The 19958-nt window shown below is 43.6% G+C and overlaps 1 protein-coding gene across 1 annotated transcript; it reads left to right on the top strand.

The window, feature by feature from the left end:
• LOC112216191 (protein SOGA1) lies at nt 1-10357 on the top strand. Its single transcript, XM_024376008.2, has 9 exons — nt 1-1115; nt 1634-1858; nt 2950-3108; nt 5401-5466; nt 5561-6766; nt 6912-7052; nt 7254-7340; nt 8220-9491; nt 9774-10357. Exons 1-9 carry the CDS (start codon nt 354-356, stop codon nt 9861-9863), a joined length of 4008 nt encoding a protein of 1335 aa, XP_024231776.1. The 5' UTR covers nt 1-353; the 3' UTR covers nt 9864-10357.
• Nucleotides 10358-19958: the final 9601 nt, after the last annotated feature.

Raw genomic sequence — 19958 nt, 5'->3', positions numbered from 1 at the left:
TGCTCAGTGCAGAATGCATGATGTGCAAAGCTGTCAATTTCATTGGCGAACCCCATAATTTGCCACAGTGCGCGCGTAAAAGATGGGCGGGGTATGCTTACATTTCTGGTCAGGTTTAAATCAAACAATGTGACAGCACACACTTGACCGACTGGCCGAAGGATGAACTGAAGTGCGCTGGTCTCTCCTTCCTTCTGTCATTCGCTTCTACAGAAAATAGCCGTGGAAATTTTGTTATAACTCATTCCGTTTATTTTGTTGGATTTAACAAAGAATAATAGACTGTATGAATGAATTAAGGGCAATTCTTCATTTTATGCACTAGGCTATATATTAAGAAAAACGGAAAAGAAATGAACAGCAGAGATGTTGACAGTCCGGTGCCAAGACAGGCGAACAGGGGAGAAAGACAGCCCAAGGCACAACAGGGTGTCAGCATGAAGAAAAAGCGAACCCCATCGAATGCGCCGCCCAAACATGCCCCAGACTCATCCAGGTCAACAGGGACTGTCCGGCGCATCATGGGCAAAGGGAAAGAGATTAAACTGGAGAAAGGGAAGCGCACAGGAAGGGGCCCACCATCCGTTACGGAGTGCCAAAAAAATCTAAGCACACCGAGAAAACTATATGAAGCTAGCAATGCTTCAGAGGATTTGAGCAATGATTCGGGTTGTGTGTCGGGGAAGCTATCCTACTCGGACAGAAGTTCTGACATTTCTGACTTGACGGAGGGATTTCTGACTGCATCGGAGGGAAACCAACTTTCTGCGGACACTCCGTCTCCAAGCTGCGAGGCAAGACCAAGTGGCGGAGAAAGAGAGGCAAATAGAGACAGGTTGAGTGGGAATGCACAAATCAGTGTACGCGATATGAGCACTGTAGGCAGCGCATTCAAACGGCTAGGCCTATCACAGGAAAATTATATTATGCATTCTGTCTGGGATGGAAACCATTCTCCTGGATGCGGAGGGTCCGTTCTTGCTTTCCTTCCCTCGCTGAATGTCAGTGGAGCGTCCATGGTGAATTCAGAACCGACCCGGGAGCTCGTGGACGAGACGCACGAGGATCTTGTCAGAGAAAACGACGATTTGAGATCGGAAAATCAGTATTTGAAAGTAAGAATTCATTTTTTAAATTATTTCACACATTGCCTCTAGGGGCTTGGTCCCTCTTATCATAAAGAAAATACGTTGACTATCGACTGATTTGAATATAGATGAATACTGAAGGATTGAAACCAGAACGCAGGCACGCACATGACATCAGTTGTTGTCAAGGTTAGACAGACAGACATTCCTTAGCAGAGCAGTTTAGATACTTTCTGTAATTGGCCATGTCAACCTTAATTACTAGCATGCGACTGCAGGAGCCGCAGCACGCACAAGGACCTTCAAAAGTCATCACTCACAGTGGGCAAAATGATCATTATCTGGCTAATTAATTGGGCCCTCAAAAAAAAAAAAAAAAAATGGGCCATGTGTTAGAAATGCCAGAGTCGATTTTTGGTCCCATTCCTCCCCTACATAGCACACACACACACACACACACACACACACACACACACACACACACACACACACACACACACACAGTGATGCTGTTGATGATGATGATTGTTGGTTGTCCTGTCCAGGATGAGATGGAGGAGATGCGCTGTGAGATGCTGGAGATGCGGGATCTGTTCCTGGAAGATGAGGTGTGTCAGCTTCAGGAGCTGCGGCTGCAGCTGGAGCAGGCCAACAAGTTGTGTTGCATCCTGCAGTACCGCCTCCACAAGGCCGAGCGCCGTAGCCTCAGGGTGGCCCAGACTGGCCAGGTGGAAGGGGAACTGGTCCGCTCCCTGGAGCATGACGTCAAGGTGAGGGGTCTGCATGTTTATGTGTGTGGAGTGCTCACTCAAAGCAACTTTTCATTTTCAGGCATCTTTGTCCTGTAGGGACTGTACTGTAATCCTTCCTTCTCTTGCTCTGTTGCATAGTGTTATCAACAGGGTTGAGTGATTCATTATGATTCCAGTCAATGTACCAAACCCCCCAAAAATCCCTTTGAATGGCTGTACATTCCACTCTACTGTTTCATGAGTTCAGGGTATTTTACATAAACTACACTGCTCACATCATATGACTCAGTTTTTTAAGTGCACACTTAACTTTACAGTATTTAACAATGTTTTATGGCTCAGCTTACTGTTACATCCTGTCAGATGTGCTTCAAGAAATGTGAAGTATGTCTGTTTAATGTATCTGTGAGTGTGTGTGCTTTTGTTTGGGTTTTGTTGTGGTGGAGTGGCATTTTTGTGGTTTCCACTTGCTGTGAACTGCCCAATTAAAGACATTAAAAAGACATTATGACAAATACAATTACTCCGACCGACCAGCCTCAAGGGGTGAGTGGGTAGATCACTGTGGAAAGTTTACTGGCATGTTGGCTGATTCCTCTGTTAGAGGCTGCAATGTTCAGTTTCTTTGCTCAGCTGTGTGTGGTGATAGAATGCCCACCAGTAGCATGGCAGAGAATCTGGCACTTTTGGCTTCCCCCTCACCCCCTCTTCACCTCTTCACATTCTAACACGGAGATCTGTCTTTTTGTATTACTGCCAAAAGATGTAAAAATACAGATACAGTATAGTTTCTCTTGGAGAGTAAACAGCACAATATAATAATGTGCTGAACACCACCATACAACCACAGGCATCATCTGGACCTGCCCTAAGTTGCTCCTCAATGGATGTTTCATTCACCTTATTACAATGCAGATAACACAGTGTTGTTGTTTTGAAGGCTGATATCTGGAAAATTGTCTTGTAATTTTCTATGACAAAGGCACAAAATGATTGTTATCTAATGCACTATTACGTCAAAAACAACCTCTAATTCCCTCCAACAAAGACAGTTGTCTGTTAGTGTTTTATAGTATTTAAAGTTTGTTGTGGTTGACTTCTGTTCACAGGTAGCAAAGAGTGTATCCCTCCGCCTGCACAATGAGTTGGAGTCCGTGCAACAGAAGAACTCCCGGCTGGAGTGGGAGAACGATGCGCTTCGGGAGAGGCAACAGGAGCTGGAGGTGGCAAAGCAAGTTCAAGAGGGCGAGATGGAGAAAGCCAGAGAAGTACTGCTTTTACACACCACCACCAACTGTATTAGTTTAATTAGCATATACCCTGCCCATTTCCCTCCCCAAAGACCAATTTGTGCCACCCATAATTGAGAAACTTACATGCCAAGTATAGACCATATATTGTGTTCCCTACAGATGATAGGAAAGAGCAGAAGCTCTGAACTATCCATTCAGACCCCAGTCCCACCTACAGGTTATTGAAAATGTGTCATTTTAGTATTACTCCAATGGGTTTCCTCAAGGAGAAAACCTGCACTCTATGTCATAGATAATAAAACAAAAAAACTATAGTAAATACTACAGTAATTTCTGCAAAAACACTACAGTGTATACTACAGTCCATAACGCCATGCATTAATTACTTTAGTATATCCTACAGTTTTCTTTTACTACAGTATTTATACTATAGTTACCTGTAAATGTTACAGTATAGTACAGTAAATACTACATTATTCACTACAGTGAATACTACAGTAAAGTCCACAAAAACATTACAGTGAATACTATAATATCTATACTATAGCATACTACAGAATTGTTTCATGTATAAGAGTCCTATTCCTTCATGTAGTACTCTATACACTTCAGTTATCCCATATCAATCAGTTACTCCCCATGCATCCTACTGTCACTCTGAAGTGAGGTGACACATGACCCTGACTGGATCCTAGGACTTTGCTGGGCCTAAGGCTCAGGGCATGGCTAGCATCTGACTGCTGGGCGGTGGGCACTGAGTGAGGTAGAGTGGTACTGCATGTAAATCAAATAACATTTTATTTGTCACATGCGCTGAATACAACAGGTGTAGGTAGACCTTACATTGAAATGCTTACCTACAAGCCCTTAACCAATAACCCAGTTTAAAGAAGGGAAAAAAAGTACAAAATAAAGGTAAGAAATAATTAAAGAGCAGCAGTAAAATAACAATAGCGAGGCTATATACAGGGGGTACCGGTACAAAGTCAATGTGCGGGGGCACCGGTTAGTCGAGGTATTTGAGGTAATATGCACATGTAGGTGGAGTTATTAAAGTGACTATGCATAGATAATAACAGAGAGTAGAAGCAGCGTAAAATAAGGGGGGGGGGCAATGCAAATAGTCTGGGTAGCCATTTGATTAGATGTAAAGGAGGCTGAACTTGGGGGACACAGTTGACATTTTTCTCACTAGGGACTACAGAGAGAGAGAAAGAGGGAACAAAATAGGTAAATAGTTCTCTCTCTCTCCCCTCTGGTCCTATTAAGCATGGGTAAATCTGGGTCAGGAGGATGAATTACAGCATCAAAAAGGCTGTGGCTTAGGTACTGGCTTAGTGCCATACTATCACTGAATTCCATGTCATCAACTGGTGGCCATGGAGTCACCCATGCAGGTCTTTCTTAATGACAGTGCAGTGCAGTCCAGCTACCCGTGTTTAAATTTAATCCAGGATTCGGTGCTTTGTCGTCAGCTCAGCCTAGTCTGCTCATCTGAGACAGCTGCTACTCCTTTTGATCCTGACTAGGAAATCCACTTAGATGACCTAATCTGGGTAGACTATTACCAGGGAACCTAGTCAAGATCAGTGTAAAGGAAGATGAACATTTTAACGACCACCACCGTTACTGCAGTTTGCCTGTCTTGGTTGCTGCCTTGCTTTGAGACTGAGACCTTAAGGGTGGTGATAGTAATATCCTATTGGTTGTCACAGTGCCGTTTATTGTTGTTCTTTTACACCAGACTCATCCACTGTTCACTGCCTCGGGGTCTATTTATTACCGACCTAGTTTTGATGGAGCTATTCCCACTGCAATACCTCAGTAAGATGATTATTTTGAGTACTTTAACCCCAGTGATACCTGCTTGAGACATGAGAAAGACAGAGACTGACACGGTGACACCAACCTACATTCCTCTCATACTCTGCAGTGCAAACATTCACAACTCATACAGGAAGTTCATGTTGGGACGTTATAAGACATAGACAAACAGTGTGTTTGTAATGGAACAAATTAATTTGTGTACACATGTACTTTGACTCTCTTGGTTTGTTTCTCTTGGACATTAAATGCTGTGTGTAAACATTGATATCCTGTAAGAATCTCTAAGAATATTCTAAGATACAGACAGGAGTGACCGACAGGAAGGAGACAGGGGAGGAAAGCTGAAAGAAAGTTGGTTTATTAGAATGACATCTATATCCTCTCCTCCTCTGTCATGTTTTCATAGGGTGGTAACTATGCCGTTTATGATAATGTTGAATCATCAGAATTCTTTGACATTTGTTTTACTTTACTTCTCAGAGTTCTCTGAAGAGGAAAAATGTCAGATCACCAAACAGCAAGACTGAGAAGACGCTGTCTCCCCAGGTGAAGATCTAATATTATATTTTCATATGAGTGACTTCATTAGAGTACATTTATGTCATCTTTAATCACATTGTTGTGCCATTTGACTCCTCAGGATGACAGTGCTGATCTGAAGTGCCAGCTTCACTTTGCCAAGGAGGAATCAGCTCTCATGTGCAAGAAGCTGAGCAAGATGGTGTCGGAAAGTGAGTGCATGCGTGAGGTTCTGTCAAAGTACCGCTCGGCCTATGGAGACGTAGATGCTGCTGCCCACTCCTCTGAGGGTGGTACTGCCAAGTCCCCCCACACCAGGGAGGCAGAGGTCAAGGTTCACCTGCGGCTGGTGGAGGAGGAAGCGACGCTGCTGAGCCGCCGTATTGTAGAGCTGGAGGTGGAGAACCATGGCCTCCGGGCAGAGATGAGCGACATGAGGGAGAGCGTATTAGGAGGAGGAGGAGAAGAGAAAGAGGAGCAGCCACAGAAGGGGGCCAGGGACAATGGGGATCTACCACCGCTTTATGTGAGGGATGTAGAGGATTGTGAACAGAGCTTGAGGAGGGAGTGTATGCAGTTTGAGCAGGAGAAGAGGGAAGAGCAGAGAAGGAGTGTGATTGAGTGTTTTCAGGAGGAGGTGATGGAAATACAGCATAGAGACCAACCTCAGACGGAGAGGTTGAGTCCCCTCAGTCAGATCCCTCGAAAGGGGTCTGTAGGTGGGGAATGGGAGCCCCTGGACAACCAGCAGAGTTATACACGCAGAGGCAGTGTTGCCCATGCCTTGAATGTGAAAGACCATGAGGCCCTCCTTGCCTTGCGAGATCATGCCTGCCTTGTGACCTCAGCTATCCAGCTTTTTGTCTCACCGGCCAAGAATGGCCACAGCTCCCCTCCCTTATCTCCCCACATCTCTCGGGCAAAGTCTTACCCTCAGGGTAAAGCCCAGCCTCTGGCTCTGGACCCACTCATGCAAGGACACCTTCATGAGGCTCTGGAGCTTCTGCAGGCAATGCTGTTAGCCTTAATGGGCAGGGTGGAGTTATTGGTGACACAAGGAGGAGAGTTGAGGGTTGAAGGAAATTGGGATCCCACCGCAATCCCATCCCTGGCTGATCAGGACACACAAAACAACACAGAGGTCTCAGCCAAGAAGGAAACAGGTGAAGGCCTGCACACAGTAGTGGTGAAGGAGAGAGTAAGACGAGCAACACAGTCAGACCACCTCGACAGCTGCAGGGACCCCATGATGAAGCTCACTTTGAAGGTGCTCTGGGTCCTCCACCAGCGTGGTGTGGGGAAGAGATCTGGCCTGGAGGGCATAGAGGTATGAGGGAAAGGGAATGTAGGGGAACATGAATTGCAACATACTGTAAGTGAAATGTTCATAAATCACTTTATTTTAGTAAGTAACAATGAAAGCCAAGATTTCAAGTATGTTAAACTTGTATGTTTTTTTTTTTTTTTTACAGAGCAGAGATCTTACGACTATGTCTATACTACACGGGTTGCTGCAGTACTTGGGCACAGAGCTGCAGGACTCAGAGGACAGCATGGCAGGACAGCATGCGAAGGCCATATGGGCATCAGACTGGAAAGGGTTAGTCTCCAAGGTGAGCTAATGCCACTGTCCCGCTGTGGGCTCAGCCTATGAAGTCACTGTCCAATTACATAAGTTGATACTTAAGATCATTATCCCTTACAATGAGGGATACACCACTATTATGTTCTAAGGCAAGTGGATCAGACAGATATCCTGATTCTGAGAAATCATCACAGACTGTAATACCTCACTCTTTCTTTTAATAACTCAGATGGAGTGCAGCACTGGTAAGACTGAGGCACAGGAGTATCCAGACCAGCCAGGCCATCCTAGAGGAATACAGAGTGAGATAACTGAGGTAAGGAAGTATTTTATTTTCTGTTTCCTCCAGCCACCAGGCTCCCATGTTTATATGTCCTGTGTTGTGTTGTGTTTGGGAGCATGTGATTGGATGTGATTCAGCAGTAAGCCCAGCTGATGTCTTCTATCTGGCAGGGGTTCTCCCTGGCCTGCCTGCATACAGTACAGACATCATGAGATCAACGGTGCCATGGTATTTAGGCTAAGCTCTTGTGGGGGCTACTGCTAAAAGCAGAACTAACATGTGCATCCACTGCATTACAACACCCAGACAGACCCAGAGAGGGAATATGTGAGAGGGAGAAAGTGAGTAATGAAGAGAAAAAGAGAAAAAGAAAGAGCCAGAGAGAGAGAAAGGGGAGAGAGAAAGGTATAGTGTGGGGGAGAGAAAGTTGGAATGAAGTCTGGGTGTGTGTGGATAGAAAAGAAAGTGCACTGAACTCATGACTCACTCGCTCGTGGTCGGTGTGTCATTGTCCAAAAACAATGAGTAAAACATTCACTTTTTTTATAGTCCATCTACGTCTCTTCATCACATCCCGTTGTTTCAAAACAGGGAAGTGATTTTCCTCCACATGTTGAACTATAACTTAAAACAGGTTTGTGGTTACCATGATTACATTTTAATGTAAAGAAGATCATTTTTCTGGCAAACAGAATAGCAATTTAAATCAAAAAGATCAATTGCAAATATTTCAGCTGTTGATAGGAGACAGACAGAAATACGAGATGACTAGCTAGCTACTAGCCCGTGGTGTTGCTATGCCCAGTGAGCCTTTGAATTGGGAAGAGCAGATTTATTTCTTTACATGGCTGCTTCCCCTGGGTTTCTGTGCTCTTTCCACCATAATATGAAGATACTCTTATTTCCCCACAGACAAGAAATAAGACCAAACCAGACCGCTCTATATTAGGTTCCAAGAAGAAGAACTGGTGTTACCTCAGCCAAGAGGCTGCCCAGCTAGACCGAGAAGACCCCTTTAAGACCTGGGACCACCCCATCATGCCCCCTAGCTTCCCTAATCTAAACTTGGACCAGTTGACCCTGGACAGTAGCTGCACTGCCCCAGAGAAGACTGTCCTCCGCATCTACTACAGTCCCCTGTCTGCACGGAGAGTCCATCTAGCTCATCTGAGGCACATTACCAACACTGATAGAAATTCTACTACCAGTGTAATCTCTGCCAGGCTTAGTACGTCCCAAAACTCTCTCACTCCCTTATGTCTGAGGGTCTCCGCTAACTTGAGTGACGACATGAAAGAGATGACAGCTAGCTTACGACAGGCAGTTCACTCCAGTTCGCCGGAGAGGAGGAAGGGGAGGGTGATTGTGAGTGGGGGATGGACAGTGGACGTGGCCACCACAGGGACTCAGACCCAGATGCACCCACAGATGGTGAGTGTGGGTCTACAGACGGATGGGCCCTACAGTGTAATAGCAGTGAGAGGCAACCCTTTACGCCTCTCTGCCCGCACTCAACAGATCTCGACTTCCCTTGAGAGGCTCCCAGGGAGGACTGAGAGGTTCAAGTCAGGCTCCACCTCCCCAAAAATGTACCGCAGATACTCTGCCTCTGCTTCATCTTCATCGTCCATCTCTCCTTCCTCCACAACTGGTTTCACCTCCAACTCCTCCACCTCCTCCTCTGCCAGTCCTGGCAGTGAGGGTGTTTTGTGGAGCCTTTCCCATCGGGGTCCTGCTGGGCCAACCTGGGCCCGCCCCATCAATCCCAGAGCTGGTCCAAGGCTTATTCACCATAGCACAATAAACAGTGAATTGAGCAGTGGAGGGAACAACACTAAACCCACCAGAAAACCTGGTGGTGCCAACCGGTACGGCCTAGTCACAGAGTTCTTGCGCAAAATGAGTGGTCGAGCAGACAAGCCAGCACAAGCAACAGCACCGGGCGGGGGGCAGAAGGGGAAATGCAGTCCAACTCATAAAACCCTGGAGGTTGTGCCCACTCGTCGCCCTGCTGCACCAGTACACAGGAACAACAGTGTCGCCAGGATTGGGAACCAGAGGTTCATGAAGCAGAGAGAGGAAGCGTGCCGTGGCCAGAAGGAGGATAACTGCCCCAGTCAGGCCCACAGTCAGAACCAGGCTCTCAGAAGAGACCTGAGCCTGGAGAGTAAATTGACACTAGAGGTGAGTACTGTAGGCCTACCCAACACAGGATCCACACACTGAACACATACTGTACCTCACGTATATTCAACTTACTGGCTAGTGGCTCATGTCTGTCCACACATACTAGTTAGCTTGCTTGGTTTTGAGAAGGATCCAAAAACTTAACAAATACTGTACTCACTGTACTGAGCCTCACTCTCATATTCAACTTACTGGCTAATGTATGTTATTCCTCTGTCTCTCCCTCCCCCCTCTCTCTCTCTCTCTCTCTCTCTCTCCCTCCATCCATCTCTCTCTCAGGATGGGAACTATGACTGTATCAGTTCCAAGTCCTTGTCCTTCTGCTTTGCCCGATCATCTCGCCTTGGCCCTGACCAAGCTACAGCATAATAGATATTCCTCCGCTGTAAATGGTTGTGGGTCAGGAGAGCACAACTCCAACTGTGAGTAAGGGGGTGGAGCAGTATCACATTTACACCACTGGACAGCTGATAAAGATTACAAGGGACATGGAGAATCCAAGGCCTGTGTTCTGGAATTCTGCTTTCAGTCATCAGGATGAATGGATAGAGGGAAGTACTTTAGAACCCATTATGATAAGGGGGTATAGTTATTTGAGATACATACATGCCTATTATCTGCCTGTAGCATGTCCTTTTTGAAAGAGAAGGAGTTATGTAAGAAATTCTGTGCTAGAAAATCTTTTTTTTCTTCTTTCAGTTCAGCCCATGGCACATCACCTTTTTACAATATGCAACAACCTTTTTGGACACACCAAGTCACTTACAATTGTCAGTACTCATTGATTTTGTATTATCTTATAGAACTAAATAATATTTTCTACATCTGTAAGAATATTGTCAGAATGAATAAACTACTATACTATGCAATTCTGTACTGTAATTAATGCTGTCCATACTTGTACTGTACGTACAGTGCTGTTCGGAAAAGTATTCAGATCCCTTGACTTTTTCCACATTTTGTTACGTTACAGCCTTATTCTAAAATGTATTAAATTATGTTTTTCTCATCAATCTATACACAATACCCCATCATGACAAAGTGAAAACGTTTTTATTTTTTTACTTGATTGGAGTCCACCTGTGGTAAATTTAATTGATTGGACATGATTTGGAAAGGCACACACCTGTCTATATAAGGTCCCACAGTTGACTGTGCATGTCAGAGCAACAACCAAGCCATGAGGTCGAAGGAATTGTACGTACAGCTCCGAGACAGGATTGTGTCAAGGCACAGATCTGGGAAGGGTAGCAAAAAATGTCTGCAGCATTGAAGGTCCCCAAGAACACAGTGGCCTCCATTCTTAAATGGAAGAAGTTGGGAACCACCAAGACTCTTCCTAGAGCTGGCCACCCGGCCAAACTGACCAATCGGGGAAGAAGGGCCTTGCTAAGGGAGGTGACCAAAAACCTGATGGTCACTCTGACAGAGTTTCTCTGTGGAGATGGGAGAACCTTCCAGAAGGACAACCATCTCCGCAGCACTCTACCAATTAGGCCTTGCTGGTAGAGATCGGCCAGACGGAAGCCACTCCTTAGTAAAAGGCACATGACAGCCTGCTTGGAGTTTGCCAAAAGGCAACTAAAGACTCTCAGACCATCAGAAACAAGATTCTCTGGTCTGATAAAAACAAGATTGAACTCTTTGGCCTAAATGCCAAGTGTCATGTCTGGAGGAAACCTGACACCATCCCTACGGTGAAGCATATTGGTGGCAGCATCCTGCTCTGGGGATGTTTTTCAGTGGCAGGGACTGTGAGACTAGTCGGGATCGAGACAACAATGAACGGAGCAAAGTACAGAGAGATCCTTGATGAAAACCTGCTCCAGAGTGCTCAGGACCTCAGACTGGGGTGAAGGTTCACCTTCCAACAGGACAACGACCCTAAACACACTGCCAAGACAACGCAGGAGTGGCTTCAGGAAAAGTCTCTGAATGTCATTGAGTGGCCGATCCAGAACCTTGACTTGAACCCAATCGAACATCTCTGGAGAGACCTGAAAATAGCTCCCCATCCAACCTGACAGAGCTTGAGAAGATCTGCAGTGAAGAATGGGAGGAACTCCCCAAATACAGGTGTCAAGCTTGTCGCATCATACCCAAAAAGACTTGAGGCTGTAATCTGTCCCAAATGTGCTTCAACAAAGTACTGAGTAAAGGGTCTGAATACTCATGTAAATGTGATATCCGTTTTTTATTTTTAATAAAATTGCAAAAATATTCTGAAAAACAGTTTTTGCTTTGTCATTATGAGGGGGAAGAAAAAACTATTTAATCAATTTTAGATTAAGGCTGTAACCTTACAAAATGTGGAAAAAGTCAAGGGGTCTGAATAGTTTCCGAAGGTACTGTATATGTACCATAGCCATGTGGCTGTCTGTTAGTACTCTGTGTTGGTTGAGCATGTCTGACCAGTGTTACAAAGTCATAACCTGCTGGCCCTGGTTCTGATCAGTGGCCTGAGCAGGATATAAGAGCAAAGTTGACAGCTCACTTTGAGACCTACCTCAGCCACAGAAATGTGGGTCTTGGAAGGGGTGAGAAGGACAGGGTATATGGCCAGCTGTTCATTGTGTGTCACATGCACACAAACAAAGCGGAAATTACACTAAGCAGTTAATGAGATCAGATGTCCTGTCACTGTGTATTCATGGAAGACCTACGGTTCCTGCCTCCCGCTCCTGATGTCAACAACAGTTTTCCCAGATCTTATCAAATTGCATAGTGCAGTAAACAAGAGTGTCATCATAGAAAGATCATCCCTGTCTGCTGAGTGTAGGACTATGTAAAACTATGTATTTGATACCATTCCACTGATTTCGCTCCAACCACAAGCCCGTCCGCCCCAATTAAGGTGCCACCAACCTCCTGTGGTATACAGACAAGATTTACTTGAGTCCCAGCCCATGTGGGGTGGAGGGGAATGAGGCAACTGATGTACTGGCTAAACAAGCACGTTTCTCCCTGTCGCTGGCCCACACTCCAGTATAGTAGGTGGCGGTAATGCACCATAACGTTGACGACCAACTGCCGATGAACCCCACAGAAGAAGACGTATTTTCTATCAGTTGGACAAGAAAACATCGCACAGACACATACGGTGTAGTAGATTAAAGTATATAATTGCACATTTCAATACATGTATCAGCTTCATGAGCGACAATAACATTCTACGCGTGAAATGGAGTCTGCTTACAATCGGTTCGATTCATATGACTTCGAGGTGGATTTGAATTTCCAGAGTGGTTTGAAAAATCTTCAGGCTTCCAGCGAGGAAACTGTTTTGGGGATTAAATTATTATTTTACAATCGGTACGTGCTGCTGACTTCATTTTACCAATCATATACATGATCACTAAATGGTGAATACATAGTACTTTATTTGTTTATTATCAATGAGTACGCTCAATAACTCAATTGTTTACATTTTTGTTCGTGGGGCATAAAACTGACTGATTCGGCGCCGCCAAATGTCACATCGATAGCTAAAATGCCGGCAACTGTAAATTAAAGCCCACCTGCAGAATATTTATGTTTATTAATGGTTTTGCCAGACCAGCGATGTAGTAGAGGATAAACGCCGTTTACGCACCTTTTTTTATTTGTGAAATAGCTTTTACTCGCCATTTTATTTAGTTAATTATACTTTAACCGTGTATTATAGCGTCACTCATCTCTCTGTCCAACGGGAAAATTTGCCTACGAACTACCTTGGGCCAGACCTATCGTGTGATAAGTGGGTGAGAGGTCGCTGACAGTGGGATTTTTTTTCAACATCCATCGACTCCCGGGGTGTCAATAGACATCCCCATTCTTCCTGACTCGGAGAATGAGTGTACAACTGGTAAAAGTCGTTGATATTTCAGTCAGATGTCTAGCTAGCTATGTAGCTCAAGGGCTCTTTGGCTGTAAAGATGGACTACTATAAATTCTCATAACAAAATACTTTTTCTTAACATTGAGTAGTGAGACAGACAGTGGTGAGTCAGGCTGCAATGAAGGAGGCAAAGGAGATACACAGCAAGAGGTAGCATTGAAGCAAGTAGGGAGAGAGGTTAGTAGTACAGTGCTTCTCACATTTGGGCTCCAGGACCCATGTGAGGTCCCCTAAAATGTAAATAGTGTCCCCTGAGAGAATCTTTAATCTTAATAAAACACATTAATAATTTGTTTCTCTTCAAATGGTTAAGGAATACAACATTTTAGAATGAACTAAGGGCCTTTCACACTGTCAGAACTTCCTTTCATGTCATGATGTGTTGGGACAGCCTGTGTGAGCGAAAAGTTAGTGAAATATAAAGACTCTTATGTACTCGGAAACAAAAATATAAAAGCAACAATTTTCAGTGTTGACTTACCACTCATATATGTAGTGAAACATATTATTGAGTAGAACATCTAACACCATTCCCAGACCAAACGTGCGCCATTGTGTGCAAATTGATTTTGTCCCTCCACACAAAACGCGATCACGACACGAAATATCAAAACAAACTGAACCAATTATATTAATTTGGGAACAGGTCGAAAAGCATCAAACATTGATAGCAATTTAGCACGCTAGCTAATTTGTCCTATTTAGTTAGCTTGCTGTTGTTAGCTAATTTGTCCTGAGCTATAAATGTTGAGTTGTTATTTTACCTAAAATGCACAAGGTCCTCTACTACGACAATGAATCCATACATAAAACGGTCAACCGAATCGTTTCTAGTCAACTCTCCTCCTTCGACTTTTCCTTTGGACTTTATTTGGGGATTGACATCTAACTTTCATAGTATTACCACGACAACCGTCGACCTCAGTTCATCTTTCAAAATACCCACGTGGGTATAACCAAGGAGGAGATGGAGAGGCAGGACTTGCACCACGTTCAGCATCACAAATAGAACTGACTAATATTTTAGCGCTTGGCAAGGCAGACACTCATTGGCGCGCGTGAGCAGTGTGGGTGCAATGATTGAATAACGTGTATGTGTAAATGTATTTTGTAATGCTCACGCACGCGACGTGAGCGGTGTCGTCTGAATGTAAGCTAGTGATCAATAACACTTTTTCATTAGGTTTTTGCGATATACTGCCATCTTGTGGTGACTAAACAATTGCATATAGGAACTATTACAAAGCGATGGTCCTTTAAAATAAATATTAGTGCTTGAAAAAGTACTTGAAAGTCTTTGAATTTGACTTGCCACTGTCTGTTTGAACCCTGTAATGGGATATTTCATTAGAGCAAATGTACTTTTTATTTTCAAGAGGATCATTTGTTTACAAGTCTCCCAATAGTAGATCCTAAGTTTTTCTGTTGACAAAAGTAAAACAGTTGTACTCTCCTCTGTAAGCCATTTTCTTCAAAAACCATGAGATTGAAATGACCATGGCTATACATCTTAAAGATTGTGACTATTTGTTTGTTTTTCACATTCTTCATTGTATTTATCCTTGCTAGATTTGTCGAGCCCATTGACTTGGATGGGTACAAACAATGGCGTGTAAGTTCTACAGCCCTGTCCTCGACATCCTCCATGGGTGACAACATTGAACAGTTGGAGAAGTTCGACCACTTGACTATTGCAGATTCAAATTCTGATATTTGTGAAAGTACCACTGGTGGGACCTCAGCGAAGACAGATGCAGCCCTTTCATTCGAGGAAGTGTTCCGGCTAGTCCAAGCAGGAGAGGAGGTCCCAGGCCTGTCAAAGCTGGACATAAAACCTAATAACCAAACTCCAACTCCCTCGCAGATGGAGAGGAGGCCAAAACCCTGGGAGAACTCTTAAGACACACATGTGACTTGTACACATTACTTTTTCCCCTACTGTCCAACTTTGAAGAAAAGTTCATTTTTACCAAGCTGTTAATATCCTTTAAACTTGCAATAAAAATATTTTCTTTTTTGCTTTTCACCATTTGATCAAATAAGATAAAAATCGTCATTGCATTGCATTGTTCCTGTAGAACTTTCTCAATCTGATCTGTCTAAAACAACTACACCAAACATGTTAAATAGTTCCAGTTTGACTCCTTTTATTTCTGAGGATAGTGTATTCAGCAAGGGTGATATTAGCACCTTGGAGTTGCTGGTTGTGAAGGAGCAGCCATGTAGTGTGAGTGGGGCCAGTGCTTAGTGGTCATCTTCTGCTTGGTGGCAGTGTCTGCCCTCGTGACCTGTGCTGATGGTCCTTCAGAAGCTCTGGGATGGGGGGGGCCGGGTGATGGGGAGCAGAATGCTGTAGGGCATGGCCTTGTAAACTGTCAACTACAGAGAGACAAAGACACAAAATAAATAAACAGGCACATCCTTATCCCTTTTGATTTTGAACAACAGAGATAGTGACTAATACTCTCAAAAAAATGACAGAGCACTACACATCTGAGGCCAGGAAATGGTCCCATAGAGTCAGATGTAGGGTCTTTACTATATGTCTTCTTACCTGCTCTTGACTGCTGAAGGTTGGAGGTCAGAGGCAAGGAACGCAACACTCAATCGTTAGGCAAAGTAACCACACAAGAAAATGTGAGTTGCAGTCAGTACTTTAATGTGATGTGTGTAGTAAAAGTGAGTCACCCAGTAAAATACTACTTGAGTAAAAGTATTTGGTTTTAAATATACTTTAGTATCGAAAGGAAATGTAATTGTTAAAATATACTTAACCCTTGTGTGGTGTTCATGTTTTTGTTATTCACCCAATGTTTGCTGGTCTGATGGACCCACAACATTATTGTTAAAAAAAAAAATACAGCCATTACAATTGACATAAAAATACTTAATGAATACTTAGATGTTGACTTATATCAATTACAAGCAGTATAGACAGCATACATGGTTGATATTTGCCATTTACCTCTGCTAGATCACATTTGTCAATAAAAGCGCTATTAGTTTTATAAAATTAGATTTTTTGTTAAAAATCATTTATAATCAAGACATGGGTGGAATAATCATGTATATCTTGAACACATATAAATGAAACAAGGTTTTTATCACTATTGATGTTTATTGCTTTGAACTGAACAAATTGGACAAATTTTACATACAGTATTTTATGGAAATTATAAATGAGACCCATTGAAAACAAATTAAGGCTGGTCTACACACCACACGAGGAACAGAGTTTTACTGTGTGTGTGTGTTGCAAATGTATTTCTTGCACTTGATGCATGTGTACTGTGTCTTCCTGTCTTTCTTGGGTCCACGCACATTGTAGCGCTTCTTCTTGTTGCTACCGGCTGCAATCTAGAATGATGAAAACACTTAGTTCAGGAATTTTACTAACATCTCACTCATTCACATATATTGTTACAGTAGGCCAAGGTAGGAGAGTCAGACCCGCACACATGAAACAACATCACTCACACTTACTTCCGGTATGGGAGTTGTTGGTTCTGTGGGTCGGTTGGATGGGGCATCCTCATCCTGAATCCTCCTCACACTAATTATAACCTTAACACTTTTAGCTAACCCTAAACTTAATCCCTAATCCTAACCCCAACCCCTAGCCTAGCTAAAGTTAGCCAGCTAGCTAATGTTAGCCAATTAGCTACCTAACTAAGATTTGAAATTCTTAACTTATAGTACATTTTGCAAATTTGTTAAATACAATTTGAATTGTAATTTGTAACATATCATATGTGATGGACATCCACAAATGAATACATACCATACAAAACGTAACATACACTATATGACCAAAAGTATGCGGACACCTGCTAGTCAACATCTCATACCAAAATCATGGGTATTAATGGAGTTGGTTCCACCTTCGCTGCTATAACAGCCTCCACTCTTCTGGGAAGGCTTTCCACTAGATGTTGGCACATTACTGCGGGGACTTGCTTCCATTCAGTCACAAAAGGCTGTCATTGTAAATATGAATTTGATCTTAACTGACTTGCCTGGTTAAATAGAAGAAAAAAAACATTTAGTGAGGTCAGGCACTGATGTTGGGTGATTAGGCCTGGCTCGCAGTCAGCGTTCCAATTCATCCCAAAGGTGGTCGATGGGGTTGGGGTCAGGGCTCTGTGCAAGCCAGTCAGGTTCTTCCACACCGATCTCAAGAAACTATTTCTGAAACAGGAAAGGGCCTTCCCCAAACTGTTGCCACATCGTATGCTGTAGTGTTAAGATTCCCTTCACTGGAACTAAGGGGCCTAATCCGAACAATGAAGAACAGCCCAAAGACCATTCTTCCTTCTCCACCAAACTTTGCAGTTGGCACTATGCATTGGGGCAGGTAGCATTCTCCTAGAATCTGCAAAACCCAGAGTTGTCCGTTGGACTGCCAGATGGTGAAGCGTGATTCATCACTCCAGAGAACGCTTTTTCACTGCTGCAGAGTCCAATGGTGGCGAGCTTTACACCTGTCAGCAACGGTGTGGCTGAAGTAGCCGAATCCACTAATTTGAAGGGTTGTCGACATACTTTCGTATATACAGTGCCTTGCGAAAGTATTCGGCCCCCTTGAACTTTGCGACCTTTTGCCACATTTCAGGCTTCAAACATAAAGATATAAAACTATTTTTTTGTGAAGAATCAACAACAAGTGGGACACAATCATGAAGTGGAACGACATTTATTGGATATTTCAACAACAAATCAAAAACTGAAAAATTGGGCGTGCAAAATTATTCAGCCCCTTTACTTTCAGTGCAGCAAACTCTCTCCAGAAGTTCAGTGAGGATCTCTGAATGATCCAATGTTGACCTAAATGACTAATGATGATAAATACAATCCACCTGTGTGTAATCAAGTCTCCGTATAAATGCACCTGCACTGTGATAGTCTCAGAGGTCCATTAAAAGCGCAGAGAGCATCATGAAGAACAAGGAACACACCAGGCAGGTCCGAGATACTGTTGTGAAGAAGTTTAAAGCTGGATTTGGATACAAAAAGATTTCCCAAGCTTTAAACATCCCAAGGAGCACTGTGCAAGCGATAATATTGAAATGGAAGGAGTATCAGACCACTGCAAATCTACCAAGACCTGGCCGTCCCTCTAAACTTTCAGCTCATACATATATCTTGTGACTATTTTGACCCCACGGGGTAAGCTCTTGCGTGGAGCCCCAGATCGAGGGAGATTATCAGTGGTCTTGTATGTCTTCCATTTACTAATAATTGCTCCCACAGTTGATTTCTTCAAACCAAGCTGCGTACCCATTGCAGATTCAGTCTTCCCAGCCTGGTGTAGGTCTACAATTTTGTTTCTGGTGTCCTTTGACAGCTCTTTGGTCTTGGCCATAGTGGAGTTTGGAGTGTGACTGTTTGAGGTTGTGGACAGGTGTCTTTTATACTGATAACAAGTTCAAACAGGTGCCATTAACACTTGTAACGAGTGGAGGACAGAGGAGCCTCTTAAATAAGTTGTTACAGGTCTGTGAGAGCCAGAAATCTTGCTTGTTTGTAGGTGACCAAATACTTATTTTCCATAATTTGCAAATAAATTCATAAATTCTACAATGTGATTTTCTGGATTTTTTTTTCTAATTTTGTCTGTCATAGTTGAAGTGTACCTATGATGAAAATTACAGGCCTCTCATATTTTTAAGTGGGAGAACTTGCACAATTGCTGGCTGACTAAATACTTTTTTGCCCCACTGTAGATGGTTGAAAGGATCCAGTCAGTGGTAGGGTGGGGACAGGGGTGTATATCCCAGATTATGTAAGGGGTTAACTGACTGTGTGTCAGTGTATGCAGCTGAGTTGATGGCCATGATTACAGGTCTGAGATTGGTGGAGGAGGTGAAAACACTCAGTGGTGATCTACTCTGATCCGGCTGCAGTGTTGAGCAGTGTGAAGACGGGCAGGTCGGATAGGGGAGACTTGTTTGTGGAGATGATGGTACTGTTAATGGGATGGGAGTGGTGATAAGATTTTGCTGGGCCTGTCATGCCAAATAATGTCCCCCGGACAAATAGTGTTCCCCTCTACGTCACAATGGGATTTGATAAACTATTAGCGTCCGTGCTATATCAATGGTGTGATGACCTTGAAGGTCATTATAGCCAATGAAGAGAAAGAGGTGCGGCTCTGTTCTGGGCCAGCTGCAGCTTAACTTGGTATTTCTTTGCAGAATTTGACCATATGCAGTGTTGTATTACTCAAGACAGGACTCAGACCATACTCAAGACCAGACTCCGGTCCAGTCTCGAGAACATATTTTGAGTTTCTCGGTCTTGTCTCAGTGTTGGATACATTTGTACTTGGTCTTGACTGGGTCTCCAGGACTCCTAATTTCTTCTGGAGACTAGCCGAGACCAGTGGAGTAAAAACAAATAATTATCAGCTTCCATTCAGAAAGGGCATAAAACCGCTTCACCAGGCCAAATATATACACTCCTTTCTTGAAACATTAATACCTGCAGACTTTATATCTATTAGAGCCATCTTTGCTCAGTGGATAACCTATTGAACCTAGGCCTTCAATGTGTGACAGGTTCGTGATGGTGAAAGGACAACAACAGTA

The sequence above is a fragment of the Oncorhynchus tshawytscha genome, linkage group LG16 (assembly GCF_018296145.1).
Source record: "Oncorhynchus tshawytscha isolate Ot180627B linkage group LG16, Otsh_v2.0, whole genome shotgun sequence".
Lineage (NCBI taxonomy): Eukaryota > Metazoa > Chordata > Actinopteri > Salmoniformes > Salmonidae > Oncorhynchus > Oncorhynchus tshawytscha.
This window is presented reverse-complemented; position numbering and strand designations above follow the sequence as displayed.